Raw genomic sequence first — 16,230 nt, forward strand, 5'->3', positions numbered from 1 at the left:
GTTTTACCTTCTGATGAAGAGTCACAGACCCAGAATGCTAACTGCTTCTCTTTCCACAGGAGCTGCCTGACCTGCTGAGTGTATGTGGTTTAATTTCACATTTCCAGCTTCTGCAGTTTATTTCAGATTTTCACTTACATACAACATTTCTAGCAGCTTTCACTCCGGCTACACCTATCTGTTTGAGCCTGTGGTTTGCAGCCTCCAAAGTGTTAAGAAGTCAATTTCCAATCCCAAGCCATCACTTGCGACATGGAACACACTCTGCAAATACAAGTCCTCCTTAGGATTCCTTATATTTGCAAAAGCAATGAGCACTTTCTGGTTATCATCCAGAATTACGCAAGCAAAAACAAGATAAAAATAAGTGACATTTGAGAGGATAGCTCTTACTTGTGGTAAAGAGTTTCGGAGCAATTTTTGTTTGGAACACTTTTGATTGACGGGTGAGGGAGGAGGAGCGACTGCGAGTTCAGGGTGCCGGGAAACTACAGATTACGCAATGCCTCAACGCAGGTGCGCCGTCTTCTCGACAGTCGCATCTTATGGATGCTATGACGGTAAGATTTCAACTTAAATTGCAGCTTGCGATCATTCCTCTCCTTCTCCTACTTTTGACAGCAGAGCGTCTCTCGACGGCTCCCGTTTGCCACACTGAGCCTGCGCCCTCCACTCCGGGAAAGTTTCGTCCTTGGCAGGTGGTTATAGTTTTTTTTCGCGGAGATACAGGATGGCACCTGATTAAAAGGGCTACTTTGGTTTTACCACGTAACGCATACTTATAGTTATTTACCTGATTACTGACTGTTCTCAGGGTTAAAGCAGTAAAAAGGCGTTAGATCAATCTTGTTCGGGTAGTTTGGAAAACGACTTTCCGATATTTCATCTTAAGAATCCGTATAATTCATGGAATGGGTGGTTGGGTAATTTTATGCCAATATGACATACTTTTGCGGTTTACCTTTACGTCAATAGGGTTTAACTAAAATGACAAATACAACTGCTCGGAATTTTTTTGGAGTCAACAGGATGATAAATGGCAGATACAATTATTTTAACAGCTACCTACTGGAAATGTAAATCTACAATTCCTGACAGGAAGTGATTACTGCGTTTTTGTGTATAAATGTTATTGCTGCAATAGAGCTTGCGGTGTAATTAATTGGAAATGGGGAATTTTTAGTGAGGAATAGAACTAAACTTTCTGGTTAAGTTACTTGGTTATGACTGCAGTCAGCTGGGTAAGAGTGGGTTTAAGAAAGTCCTGCTTTAACTGAACAAATGAGAAACATTAGACTGCGTATATTCAACAGTGTACCGTTTTCTGAAATAATACAATGATTGACGATATTCCATCTAATCGCTACAAAACTTCCTTTTTTAACTCAACTGCTACCAGTCATCATTTATAAAATTTAATTTGCTTAAGTATTGACCTTACATTCATGAGAAAGATTTTGCTCTTTTTTTTCATTTAGTTTTCCATCTTTTGGGGCGGCACTGTAGTGTGGTGGTTAGCACAATGCTTTACAGTGTTCAATTCCCACCGCTGTGTGTGAGGAGTTCGGGCATTCTCCCTGTGACCTCATGGGTTTCCTCTGGGCCCTCCGGTTTACTCCCGAAGTCCAAAGACGTGCCGGTTGGGAGGTTAGTTAATCACTGTAATTTGTCCCGTGGCTAGGCTAGGGTTAAATCAGGTGTTGCTAGGCTAGCGTGGGTCGAAGGGTCTGTTCTGTGCTGTATCTTAATAAATTTAAAAATAAAAAAATTAAAATTGTAGCGCGCTTTGTGATAGTTCTGCATCAATGACTTAAGTCGTAATTTTAAGCAGTTCTCAATATAAACACAACTTTCAATTAAAGTAATTGTGTTTATCTATTCAAAGCAAAACTGAAATTTATTGTCAAGAATTCTTTTCAAGGGATTGCTTTAATAACTGGTTAACTGCATGTGACTTGCTATCTTTCCTGTAAATCTACTTTACCAGGACGTCTGTAGTAATAAAATCGAAAATGAAGTTAATAGAGCTGGGAATGAAATCTCCATTAGCGGGATTCAACCATATCTTTATGGTAATCAGCAACAATGCAGAAATTTACCTGTGGATTTTTACTTGTAATTTCATTTATGTAAATAAAAACCAAATCCACTTTACTTTGCAAGTGCATTAAACGAAAATTAACTTCATTTTTTAGACTGCTACTAGAATTGTAGTTAACCAAGGCTACCATCTGTGTATTTGCTTCTGAGAATACAGTTCTAGTATCTTTATTGAATCTGTGTGAAGAAATTAAGTAAATTGACAGATTAAATAATTCAAGAGTCTGGGGTAAAATTACATATACCAGTTTAGAGAACTCAGCAAATCAGGAAGCATCTATGGATGGGAAAATAAACATTTGACATTTTTGGGCTGAGACCCTGCATCAGGACTACTGCTCCTTTTCTTCTACCACTACCTCCCACCCATCCTTGGTTTCTCAGGCTTCCAACTATGCCCTGTTACTTCCATGGGACCCCCTCCTACTCCATTTTCTCTGAATAGCCCAACCTTCTCTGTCCTCTGACTGGTCCAACCCTCTACCCTACGTTGACCCCAGCTCCCTCTCCTGCTGTGTCTTCACCATCCCCTTGGAGGCAGAATGTTCAGTCCTCAACAAGACCAAAAGACCATAAAACATAGGAGCAGAATCTGGCCATTTGGCCCGTTGAGTCTGCTCCACCACTTCATCATGGCTGATCTATTTTTACTTACCCCTAATGTCCTGCCTTCTCCCATATCCCTTTGTGCCTTGACCAATCAAGAATCTATCAATCTCTGCCTTAAATGTACATACAGACTTGGCCTCTACAGCTTCTGTGGCACAGAATTCCACAGGTTCATCACCATCTGGCGAAATAAATTCCTCATCTCCATTATGAAAGGACGCTGCTCTATTCTGAGGCTGTGTCCTCTAGTCTTAGACTCTCCCACCATAGGAAACATTCTGTCCTCATCCACTCTATCAGGGCCTTTCACCATTTGATAGATTTCAATGAGGTCACCCCTCATTATTCTGAATTCCAATGAGTGCAGGCCCAGAGCCATTAAATCCTCTTCATATGACAAGCCATTCAATCCTGGAATCATTTTTGTGAACGTCCTTTGAACCCTCTCCAGTTTCAACACATTCTTTCTAAGATAAGGAGGCCAAAACTGCTCACAATACTCCATGAGGCCTCACCAGTGCTTTATAAAGCCTCAACATTACATCCTTGCTTTTGTATTCTAGTCCTCTTGAAATGAATGCTAACATTCCATTTGCCTTCCTCACCACAGACTCAACCTGCAAATCAAGCTTTGGGGAACCCCCTTTGTGCCTCAGTATTTTGTATTTTCTCTCCATTTAGAAAATAGTCAACCCTTTCATTTCTTCTATCAAAGTGCATGATCATACACTTCCTGATGCTGTATTCCATCTGCCACTTCTTTACCCATTTTCCTAATCTATCTGTCCTCCTGTAGCCTCTCGACTTCCTCAAAACTACTTGCCCCTCCACCTATTTTCGTATCATCTGAAAATTTTGCAACATAGCCATCAATTCCATCATTCAAATCTTAACATAAAAATAATATAACATAAAAATCATAGCATAAAAAGAATTGGTCCCACACAGACCCGAGTGGAACACCACTAGTCACCAGCAGCCAGCCAGAAAAGACTCCCTTTATTCCTACTCTTTGCCTCCTGCCAGTCAGCCACTGCTTTATCCATGCTAGAATCTTCCCTGTAATACCATGGGCTTGTAGCTTATTAAGCAGCCTCATGTGTGGTACCTTGTCAAAGGCCTTCTGAAAATCCAAGTGCACAACATCAACTGAATCTCCTTTCTCTATCCCGCTTGTTATTTCTTCAAAGAATTCCAACAGATTTGTCAGGCAAGATTTTCCCTTGAGGAAACCATACTGACTACGGCCTATTTTATCATGCGCCTCCCAAGTTCCCTGAGACTTCATCCTTAATAATAGTCTCCAACATCTTCCCAACCTCTGAGGAGAGACTAACTGGCCTATAATTTCCTTTCTACCTTTCTCCCTTATTGAAGAGTGGAGTGACATTGCAATTTTCTGGTCTTCCAGATCCATTCCAGAATCTAGTGACTCATGAAATATCATTATTAATATCTCCACGATCTCTTCAGCCACCTCTTTCAGAACCCTGGGGTGTACACTATCTGGTCCATGTGACATTTAGCTTCAGACCTTTCAGTTTCCCAAGAACCTGCTCCCTAGTAATGGTAACTTCACACGCTTCATGACCCCTGATACCTGGAACTTCTACCATACTGTTAGTGTCTTCCACAGTGAAGACTGATGGAAAATCCTTATTCAGTTCTTCCACCATTTTGTTGCCTTTCATTACTACCTCTCCAGCATCATTTTCCAGCACTCTGATGTCCACTCTCTCCTCTCTTTTGCACTTTATGTATCTGAAAAAACCGGTGTTCTCTGTAATATTATTGGCTAGCTTATTTTCGTATTCCATCTTTACCACCTTAATGACTTTTAGTTTCCTTCTGTTGGTATTTGAAAGCTGCCCAATCCTCTAACTTCCCACCAATTTTTGCTCTGTTATATGACCTCCCTTTGGCTTTTATGTTGACTTTGACTTCTCTTGTTAACCACAGTTCTGTCATCTTTCCTTTAGAATACTTCTTCCTCCTTGGGATGTATATATCCCAAACAAGAATGTTACCCTTTATCTCCCTGTACCCACACCTTAATGAGCTTGGGGCCTGCCATGACACCAAGCTCTTGTTCCATTGTCTGTCTCTGAGCCTACTTCTTTGGTAAGGCTTCCCCCAACCCCTACTGATCGCCCCTTTAACTCCCCTCTTCTTGAGAAGCATCTGGACTTCTGTGTGCTCTGGTTCTTCTCATCTCGTAACTGCTATTGAGATCTCAGCCGTTTCAACTTCAGTCCCATCTTCTTTTCCCACATTCCCACATCGCCTCCTCAGAACACACTGCCCCTATCTCTGTGCACTAATCCCAACCTCACATCGAACCTGCAGTCAAAGCTGGTGCTGTTGTAGTCTGGCCGACTGACCTCTACCTTGCTGAGGCTAGATGGTAGCTTTCGGACCTTTCTTCTTACTTGTCCCTTGCATAGGACTCCTCTAAGGAACACTAGATCATTGTCCTCCGCATCATACCAACCTCATTGACTCTGGAGATTTCAATCCACTGCCACCAACCTTGTAATTCCCAAACGTTACACTGCTCTTTTCTACCTCCTACCTAAGATCACAAACCTGACTGTCCCAGTAGGACTATTGTTTTTGCCTGCTCTTGCCCCACTATATTTGTTTCCACATGCCTCAACTCCATTTTATCCCCTTGGTTCAGTCCTTTCCTCCCTATATCCATAACACCTCACATGCTCTTCATCATCTTGATCACTTTCAATCCCCTATCCTAGATTGCCTTATTTTCACTATGGGCATCCAGTCCCTATACATGTCCATCACCCATCATGAAGGCTATGAAGCTCGCGGCTTCTTTCTGACAACAGACCTAACTAGTTCCCCTCCACCACCACCCTGGCCCCTCTGGCAGAACTAGTTCTTGCGCTAAACAATTTTCTTTCGACTCCTCCCACTTTCTCAAAGCTCAAGGTGCAGCACTCGCGTGGGCACCACCTTTGCTTGACTTTTTGTCGGCAACGTGAAACAGTCCATGTTCCAAGCCTTCATAGGTAATGCTTCCCAGATTTTCCCCCTGTATTTTGATGACCACATTGATGCTCTTCCTAGATCTATATTGAGCTAGTCAATTTAAGCCACTTTGCCTCCAACTTCCACCGTGCCCTCAAATTTATTTGATCCATCTCTGACAGTTCTCACCCCTTTTCCCAATCTCACTGTTTCCATCTCTGGAGACAAAGTATCCACAAATGTCTTTTACAAACCTACTGACTCTCACAGCTCTTTTGACTATACCTCTACCCACATTGTCACATGTAAAAATGGTATTCCCTTTTCTCAGTTCTTGCATCTCGGCTGCATCTGTTCTAAGGATGGGGGTTTCCATTTTAGAACATCTGAGATGTTCTCCTTTTATTTTCAAAGAACAGGGTTTCCCTTCTGCCACCATTCATACTTTGCTGACCCCCATCCCCAACATTTCCTGCACATCTACCCTCACTCCATTCTCACAGGATATGGTTTCCCTTGTCCTTATCTACCACCCTACGAGCCACGTTATTCTCTGCAACTGCCACCATCTCCAACAAGATCCTACCACTAAACACATCTTTACCTCCACCTCCCCTTTCCGATTTCCACTGGGATCCTTCTCTACGTGATTCCCTTGTCACACTTTCAGGGATAACTGTGGACAGGGTTGAGTGGACAAGTGCCCCTACACCTTCCTACTTATGAACCATCCAGGCACCAAACAGTTCCTTCAGGTTAGGGAACAATTTGCCTGCTAGTCAATCAGTATCATCCATTGTATTTGATGATACTGGTGCGACCTCCTCTACACTGCTCTACTCTCTATATACACACGACTGTGTGACTAGGTATAGCTCAAATACCATCCGTAAATTTGCTGGCCATACGACCATTATTAGTAGAATCTCAGGTGGTGATGAGAGGGCATACAGGAGTGAGATATGCCAACTAGTGGAGTGATGCTGCAGCAACAACCTGGCACTCAACATCAGTAAGACGAAAGAGCTGATTGTGGTCTTCAGGAAGGGAAAGATGAAGGAACACATACCAATCCTCACAGAGGGATCAGCAGTGGAGAGAGTGAGCAGTTTCATGTTCCTGAGTGTCAAGATCTCTGAGGATCTAACCTGGTCCCAACATATCGATGTAGTTATAAAGAAGGCAAGACTGCGGCTATACTTCATTAGGAGTTTGAAGCCGTTTGGCATGTCAACAAATACACACAAAAGCATCTATAGATGTACCTTGGAGAGTATTCTGGCAGGCTGCATCACTGTCTGGTATGGAGGGGCTACTGCACAGGACTGGAAGAAGCTGCAGAGGGTTGTAAATCTAGTCATCTCCATCTTGGGTACTAGCCTACAAAGTACCCAGGATATCTTCAAAGAGCAGTGTCTCAGAAAGGCAGTGTCCATTATTAAGGACCTCCAGCACCCAGAACGTATCCTTTTCTCACTGTTACCATCAAGAAGGAGGTCCAGAAGCCTGAAGGAACACACTCAGTGATTCAGGAACAGCTTCTTCCCCTCTGCCATCCGATTCCTAAATGGACATTGAATCCTTGGAAACTACCTCACTTTTTTTAATATGTAATATTTCTGTTTTTTGCATGTTCTTTTAACCTATTCAATGCTGTAGGTTTTCTGTGTTTCTATACGTATACTGTATTTATTATTATTATTATTATTTATTTATTTTTCCTCTTCTATATTATGTATTGCATTGAACTGCTGCTACTAAGTTAACACATTTCACGGCGCATGCCGGTGATAATAAACTTGATTCTGATTTTGATCGTTGAGACTCAGCGCAGATTTGGGAGTGGGGGGTCACTCCATCCACCATGAAAGGCAGGATTTTGCAGTGGCCACTCATTTCAGTTTGACTTCCTATTCCCATTTTGACATTCCTGTCTATAGTCTTCTCTACCTCAAGATGAAGCCAAATGCACATCGTGTTCTCTCTGAGTACCCTCTAACCTGACAACATGAACATTCATTTCTCAAACTTTCAATAATTCCTCCCTCCTCCCCTCCTCCTTGTACTCCCCCACTGTGTAGTGGCTCCTGCCTCTTCCTTTCCAGTCCCCAATGAACGGTCTTGGCCCGAAATTTTGACAGTTTATTTCCTCCCAGGGATGTTGCCTGATTGCTGAGTTCCTCCAGCATTTTGTGTGTGTTACTCTATGTTTCTAGCATCTGCAGAATCTCTTGTGCTTGTATATCAATTTAGCATTTTTTTTGTTCTCAGCTAATTTAGCTTCCTGCACACCATTTTCACCCCTCGGTCTGTAGCACAGCCTCCAAGGTAGGAAGCACAGTGACACTGTTGTCCATTGCTTCGCTCAGCTTGATCGCTCCTCCACGACTGTCTCGTGCTGCTTGCATTTCTCAGGCTTCCCCTTACTCCTTGTCACTTGTTTTCCTTCTGTTCCAAGAAAACTTCCCTCAGCTTCCTCCTGCTTCTCAGTTCAATGGCCAAGTACAATATCTCTTCCGCTATCCTGATCCTCTGACATATCTATTCTCACAGACCCTGCATTATAATGTGTCGCTCTTATCTTAATAAAACCAGAACAAGCTCCATGAAGTATGAATGATAGTCACCCCCTTGGCTATGATTCCAGGTCCCAAGGTTCACCAACTGAACAACATGCCTTGAATAACCTTCATGTCTTTTCCAAGTAATAATACATCTGGAGGGGTGTCAGTGGATGTTATACAAGATTTGACTTCCAGCTGAACAGTGAGACCTTGGAAATGGTGGACTGAAAGCTTCAATACAGAAGCAGGTTTCAAGGAATGGGTTAGGGAGATAGAGAATTCCATGGAATGAAATCCAGAATATCAGTACTGGCCTTTGAAGATAGAGCTGTCATTAATGTATTAAAAGAAACTGAAGACACACAGAGAGCTGATTGGTCTGAGAGGAAGAGTTGTTTGTCTATTCAATACCAAGTGTTTGAAGGTCAGCTTTTTATTACTGGACCCCATAGTAAGAGGCTCTTGCTGCCAGCACAAACAAGAAAATATGGCGATGTGGGAGATCTTGCTACAAGCTTTTAGTCAGATATGACATACCTTATTTTACAAACTGAGAAGATAACCATATTTAAAAATTGCTTATCAGGAATCAATCAACTATCCTTGGTTATTTTCAGATAAAGTTGCATTGGATTGTTAATGGAGGGATCATATTGTAAATTTCCCCGGTGTATGCTCACTTCCTGTTTAAGTAGAACAACCACTTTGCATTTTGACATGGAGCCTTTAATATACTATAATCTCCAGGGAAGCGTAAACAAGCAAAATTGACAAGGAGCAACACAGTAGGGCAGAGGAAGTCGGGTTTAGTTGTCAATGCTATAAGCGAACATTTACTCAAGGGTGCATAAAAATCTGTACCTTGTAGGTAAGATGAGCTCTGAGGAAGACTGGAAAGAGAGTGCTGCTGCCTCACAACTCCATTCTTCCAGCTTCTGTCCTGACCTTTGATGCCATCCGTGTGCATTCTGCACTTTTTGTGTCAAAATAGTTTTCCCCAGGTTCTCTCAATTCCTCACATGTTCCAAAGGTATGGTTGTTTATAATTTAATTGGATGCTGTAAGTTCCATCGAAGTGGGTGGTAGGAGAATCAAGTGGAGCTGATAAGCATGCAAAAGGGACTGGGTTACAGCAAAATAACTGTGGAATGAGCTTGCTCAGAGTTGGCAGAGACTCAAGGAGCCAAATGACTTCTTCCTATGTCATAAGGGAATAATTTTAATCAAAAAGGCTGGTTTTAATGACTATCTTAAATGTGGAACCATGTGTATTTGGCCTGGGAGAGAATTTTTCAATTAATTAAGACCCCGTGTAACAGATGACACAATTATTGATGTTTCTAAGTGGCAAATGTGCAAAATACCAGTAAAGGATTATAAGTGGTTGTAGATTTCCAAAGGCAGTACTAGAAGGGTTCATGTCATGAGCTGTTCTAGTTTCAGTTAGGACTGTAAATGAGGAAGCACAGAGGTAGTTAAGATGTAGACAGTAGTATGTAGATAGTCATACATGGCAGCTTGGAGTGGACTCTTCTGCAAGCAATGAAAACAAGGAAGAGGCAAGGCGTGTAATATCACAAAGTTAAAGCTGTGATTCCTGCCGATGGTTTGGAAGATAAACCTGGGATTGTTTGGGATGTTTAGGTTGTTATCAGTCTGATTCCAATTCAAAAGTTGATTCAGACTGAGCTGGAATTGAGATATAGAATGAAAGTTATAAAGGGTGTTCAGTCTTCCCAGCATTTAATCGGAGGTAATTTGAAAGGAAGTGAATAGTACCCGATGAGAAAGAAAAAAACTAACTATATCACACAATATGGCCAGAGGAAATAAGATTGAGTTGTCAATGGTTTAGCAGATATTTAGTCAAAGGAACATAAAATGTTGGATCTTGTGGATAAAGTGAGCTCAAAGAAGGCCTGCGGGAGATTTGGAACAAATCTACAGAAAGACACTGGTTAAGGACAAGGAGAGGGAGACGCTTTGTGAAATGTTTTTTTTTTGATGGGATATAACAGTGTAAGTTCATAGCCATACTTTATTGATCCCGGGGGAAATTGGTTTTTGTTACAGTTGCACTACAAATGATTAAATAATAATAAACCATAAATAATTAAATAGTAATATGTAAGTTATGCCAGGAAATAAGTCCAGGACCAGCCTATTGGCTCAGGGTTGAATATATGAATTTGATTTTAGTAGCAAAGTTCACAATCTCCTGAGACCTGTTGTTGGCATGAGGAGAGGTGTTAGTCACGGAAAAGATTCCGAAGTTCAAAGTAAAATTTATGATCAGAGTACGTACATGTCACCACATATAACCCTGAGGTTCTTTATCTGCTGGCATACTTAACAAATCTATAGAACGAACTGTGCGTTGCAAATATAAATAAATGACAATAAATAGTGAGAGCATGAAATAACAAGTTAAAGAGCCCTTAAGTGAGACCATCAGTTCTGGGAACTCCAGGAATAGAATGAGTGTATGTAGTTATCCCATTCGCTAGATGATCACTAGTAGATAGTTTTGGCAGTGTGTCTGAATTTCTCTGAGGCCTTCGCCGCTGTGTACTGCAAAGTTTTATTCCAACTTTCCATCATGTGCGGTCTCAGAAACCCTCTGCAGATTAGGTCAATGATCCCACATCACACGCTTTCTGTGTCCCTGGTGGTTTTTGTCATTATCGCAGATTTCCAGCAGCTGCAGATATTCTTCTTCACTTACAAACATATCCAGGATGCTATGAGCTTCCAGCGGTTGGTGGATTAATTGGTTGTTGTAAATGACAGGCAAAATATCTAAAAAGGAAAGCTGACTGGATGAAGCAGTTGGTGGGTGGGGGGGGAGGGATGTATGCGATGAAAATTAGTAATGACCACTTTGCGAGAATAGGAAAAAATGGGCTAATGGAGTTGATCTAAGAACAGATATAGTCCTAATGGGCCGAATGGTCTTCCGTGGCATTGAGAAGTATGAAATATGTCGAGGTTTGTTGCCTACTGTTGAAATTTCTCCTGCTCCACTCTAAGGTACTGGTTCCCCCAAGACTGATAGGATGGATTTACTAGTTGCTACAAGGACTGCAGTAGTGATCTGCCGAGATATTCCCACGTGCTTTCTTGTCTCCACCTCGTCCTCCAATGCCCCACCCCCACCACCGCTGCCAAGCTCTGACAGCTGAGAAAGGCTAGGAACGGTGAGCAGACTTGACTGAGTCCGTGAGGCCACTCTCCCTGCAACTGCTCGCTCTCCCATTACATTTTTTTCTGTGATTCTCTCCCACTGACTTTTTATCCCCCTTCATTTCTGACTTAATGGTCCAGGTTACAAACCGCTATCAGGAAATAAACTGTTGTAACCCGAGAAAGATCTGTATTTTATGATCAGCTCTTCCTTCCTCCATTACCCCTCCGCCCTTTGGGCCACGGCTGCTGTTCCCCGAACCCTAATAAACAAACCCCCAACCCTCTGCTTGGCCTGGAACTGTTATTATCGCAGTTGCCGGCAGCGACAAAGCAACTCAACAGGAACAGGACCCTTCACAGAAGAGTTTGCTGGTGCTGCTGGGGAGGTTTAAAACCAGTTTGGCAGAAGAGTTGGTGGCTGAGGGCAGCTCCAGAAGAGCACACGTTCATACTGGAAACAGAAGTAGTGCAGGACAGAATGTGTAGGGGCGGGACAGAGTACGCGAGCATAAGAATGCATCAGAAAGTACGGACAGAGTCAGGAAATAAGATAAGATTTTAAAAAGAAGGAACACGAAATGGGAAGGCAGTTTGTGTTCAATTTGGTCAGTGTGAGGATTTTACTGGAGTAAATGAAAATAGAAATGACATGACTAAATTTGTTCATTATATGTGTTTTTGAATGTGTGGTATGTGGTGAATTACCCTTGTAAACCACAGGTGCAGGTAACTGTGGAAACATGATAGAGTGATATCAGAAACTCAGCACTGAGAGAAACTTGGTCCTAAAGTATTCCTGGATAACATTTTTTTTATTCATTTAAAGGATGTGCAAAGGCTTTGCATGCTGAGCCAGAAGTTAATTGTCCAACACTAATTGCTTTAGAGTAGGTGGGGCTGAGCTGTCTTATTGAACCACTGTAAATCCTTGAGGAGTGGGTGTACCCACAATACACTTAGGAAGGAACGGTGTTATATTTCTGAGTCTCGATGGTGAGTGGCTGGTAGAGTAATGTTCATGTGGTGGTGTCCCCGTGCTTTTCCAGCTGATTGAGGTTGTGGGTTTAGAAGGTGCTGTCTAAGGAGTCTTGGTGAGTTACTGCAGTGCATCCTGCAGACGGTGCAGACTGCTGCTACTGTGCGGTGTGGTTGGAGTGACTGGTTGTAAATGAGGTGCCTGTCAAGCTGACTACTATATCCTGTGTACTGTTCAGCTTCCTGAATGTTGTTGACGATGCACTCATCCAGGCAACTGGAGTGTATTCCAGCACAGTTCTGACCTGACCCTTGTAGATGGTGGAGAGGCTTTGGGAAGTTGGGAAGTAAGTTACTCACAAGGATTCGTTACGCTCTGAGCTGCTCCTATGGCACATTATTTATATATATATATTGATTTATTATTGTCACTTGTTTCAAGGGGCAGTGAAAAACTTTACTTTGCATGCCATACACACAGACCATTTCATCAATCAGTGCAAGGGAAAACCGATATCATAATGCAGAATGTAGTGTAATCGTTACACAGAATGTTCAGTGCAAGGAAACAGAAAGGGGAAAGGAAATAACAATGTGGATTGTCAGGTCAAGAGTGGATTTTATCAGACAAGAAATAACTGAATAAACCGTTCACAGGAATGAAAACTTAACCTTGAGAACGGCATTTTCCATAGAAGTGACACTTGACCATACATACTTGGCTTGTATGTTGATAATCCAATACTGAGGAAACAGAGCCATTTATTGATTGTGACATTAAATGAATATTTGTGTAAAATTTACTTGAAATATTAAAATTTGCATCAACCTTGTGAATTAAGGGTAAAAAGTTAATAACATGCACACATGGAAATGGCACAGTACAAAGTGCACAGGTCACTTCCATCAACACACATCAAAGTTGCTGGTGAACGCAGCAGGCCAGGCAGCATCTCTAGGAAGAGGTACAGTCGACGTTTTGGGCCGAGACCCTTCGTTAGTCCTGATGAAGGTTCTCGGCCCGAAACAATGACTGTACCTCTTCCTAGAGATGCTGCCTGGCCTGCTGCGTTCACCAGCAACTTTTATGTGTGTTGCTTGAAATTCCAGCATCTGCAGGTTTCCTCGTGTTTGCGTTTTTAAGGTCACTTCCATGCCTTCTTTGAATTTCATAGAAAGCTCCCACCTGGGTAGTGAACCTAGATATTAGGAGTTGGTATTTTCAGCCCTGTTACAGTAACAAGGGGAACAGTCACCTAAATACGAGTCGCATTTGATCTGATGAAGAAAATTTTCATCTTGCAAAGATTCACAAAGAATGCACTGCCAGCGATGGTGGTAGAGGTGGATACAATAGGGTCTTTTAAGAGACCCTTAGATAGGTACACGGAGCTTGGAAAAATAGAGGCCTATGCAGTAGGGAAATCCTAGGTAGTTTCTAGAGTAGGTTACATGGTCTGTAATGTGCCTGTAAGAGTCTGCAATGTGCTGTAGATTTCTATGTTCTATGCTCTATAAGAGGTCTGTTCAGTGGCCTTATTATAAGAGCAGTCCTTGTGCCTGCTGGTATGTACTTCCCAATTCAGTTTCTAGTCAATGATAACCTCCAGGATATTGGTAGCAGGGCATTCAGTGATGGTAATGCAGATGAATGTCAGGACGTGCTACTAAACTAGTGATTGAAGAGGACATTGAAGAAGCAGCAGAAGATGGTTGGGCCCAGTACCCTGAGGAACACTACAGAGATGATTTGTGGCTGAGTGGATTGGGCGTCAGATATCTTCCATTGTGCATGGCAGAGAGGTTCTCCCTGATTCCCATAAAATCCTATTTATTTTTATTTTATTCTTATTTAGAGATACAAAGTTCAAAGCATATGTATGTTTCAGTCAAGTCATCAAGTCAATTTTATTGTCACTTAATTATATGCACGTATATAACCATAACATTATTCAAGAAATTGGGCATTTCTTCAACCCAGGGTGTAAAGCACAGTAGTACATATAACACACAGTAACTTATGAAAGTACGGATAAAATCTACATGTAAATAACAAACTAAAGTGCGTTAATTTTAAATATTGGGAAGTACGGAACAGATTAGCTAGTGACACTTTAAATATGATGCAGCTGGGAGATCAGAAGTCTGATGGCCTTGGGGAGGTGCCTCAACTCCTTGATGTTCTATTCGATCAAACTATGACTTGATGTCAAGGGCAATTACTATCACTTCATTTTTGGAGTTCAGTTCTTTTATCCATCTTTGCACCAAGCCTGCTGTAAAGCCAGGAGCTGACTGACCTTGTCGGAACCCAAACTAAGCTTTTGTGAGCAAGTTATTGCTAAGCAAGTGCTGTCTGGTAGTTCTGTTGATGATTCTTTCCATCACTTGGCTGGTAATCAAGGGTAAGCTGATATATGGTAATTGGCCGTGTTTATTTATCCTGCTTCTTTTTGATGGGTATACCTGGATAATTTTCCACATTGCTGTGTAGATGCCAGCGTTGTGGCTACACTGGAACAGCTTGACCAAGTTCTGGAGCACGTCCTCAGTCCTGATACTGGAATGTTGTGTTTTCACAGTCCATGGCCTTTGCTGTATCCTCTGCCTCTGCCCATTCCTTGATGCCACATAGAGTGAAGTGAATTTGAGTTTATTGTTATATGCACAAATACATGTCTGCTCAGGAGCAATGAAAAACTTGGAGCAGCTTTTCAGACACATAGCATATAAGCAATATTCACGAGGAAAACATAAATTAAACAGCTATACGCAATTTTAACAAGGAAGAACAATATTACAACCCATAAGGATACTTACAAGGGTACACTGTTTGTTAGGAGTGTTTGGTGACAAGCTGAAACTACTAGGAAAGTAAGGATGCCAGCATGCTGCTTTTTTTTCTGTTTACGTCTACGTGCTGGGCGCAGGACAGGTCGTCTGCTGTGTTAAAACTCAGGAATTTAAGGCTGCTGACTCTCTTCATTGTTGACTGCCCCAATGTAGACTGGTACATGTTTGCTTTCCTCCCGCTTTGTAAGGTCAGTATTCAGCTGTTTAGTTTTGCTGATGTTTAGCAGAAGGTTGTTATTGTGACACCACTCAACCAGGTGTCCTATCATGCTCCAGTAAGGTGACTTGCCACCGGCTATGACCCGTACCATGGTAGTGTCATTAGTGAATTTGAAGATTGCACTGGAGTTGTGCTTAGCCACACAGTCCTGTGTGTTTCAGTGTAGAGCTGAGGGCTAAGCACATAGCCTCAAGGTGTACTGGTGATCAGTAATGTGGAGATGTTGTTACTAATCTTCATTAAATCATGAGGAAGTCGAGTATCCAGTTGCGGAGGGAGGTTTAGAGGCTCAGATCTTGAAGCCTGACAATAGATTTGGATAGAATGATTGTGTTAAAACCTGGGCCGTAGTCGATAAACGGGGCCTAACCGGCTGTATAAATTCCTGTTGTCTTAGCGCAGAGAAGAGTCAGAGAAAATCACTTCTGCTGTTGAGCTTTGCCTGTTGCATGTTCTTTGTTGTCTGGCATGCAAACAGTCCTGTTGAAGCACCTTCAATTACTCCAAAAGACTGAGGTTTGGTAAAATACTGAAAGGCTTTTATTCGCTGTACAATACGACCTCCACAGTGAGTGTCTGCCCCCGGACTGAGGGGGAGGGGCAAGGCGAACACCTTTATACAGGACTCTGTGGGAGGAGCCACAGGGGCAGTCAGCAGAGGGGTGTGTCCAGACAGACAACCGAGTTACAACATATATACATGGTTTACCACATTCACCCCTCCTTTTTTTTTTA

The 16,230-nt window shown here is 42.2% G+C and overlaps 1 protein-coding gene across 1 annotated transcript in view; it reads left to right on the forward strand.

Annotated features, from left to right (window-relative positions):
• Positions 1 to 223: 223 nt before the first annotated feature.
• Positions 224 to 16,230, forward strand: part of LOC140205927 (FYN-binding protein 2) — an 83,626-nt gene continuing 67,619 nt past the window's right edge. Inside the window, 1 exon segment of the mRNA XM_072273818.1 lies at positions 224 to 560. Within this exon segment, the coding sequence (XP_072129919.1) occupies positions 546 to 560 (15 nt within the window). The 5' untranslated portion in view covers positions 224 to 545.

Source organism: Mobula birostris, chromosome 12 (assembly GCF_030028105.1).
Source record: "Mobula birostris isolate sMobBir1 chromosome 12, sMobBir1.hap1, whole genome shotgun sequence".
Lineage (NCBI taxonomy): Eukaryota > Metazoa > Chordata > Chondrichthyes > Myliobatiformes > Myliobatidae > Mobula > Mobula birostris.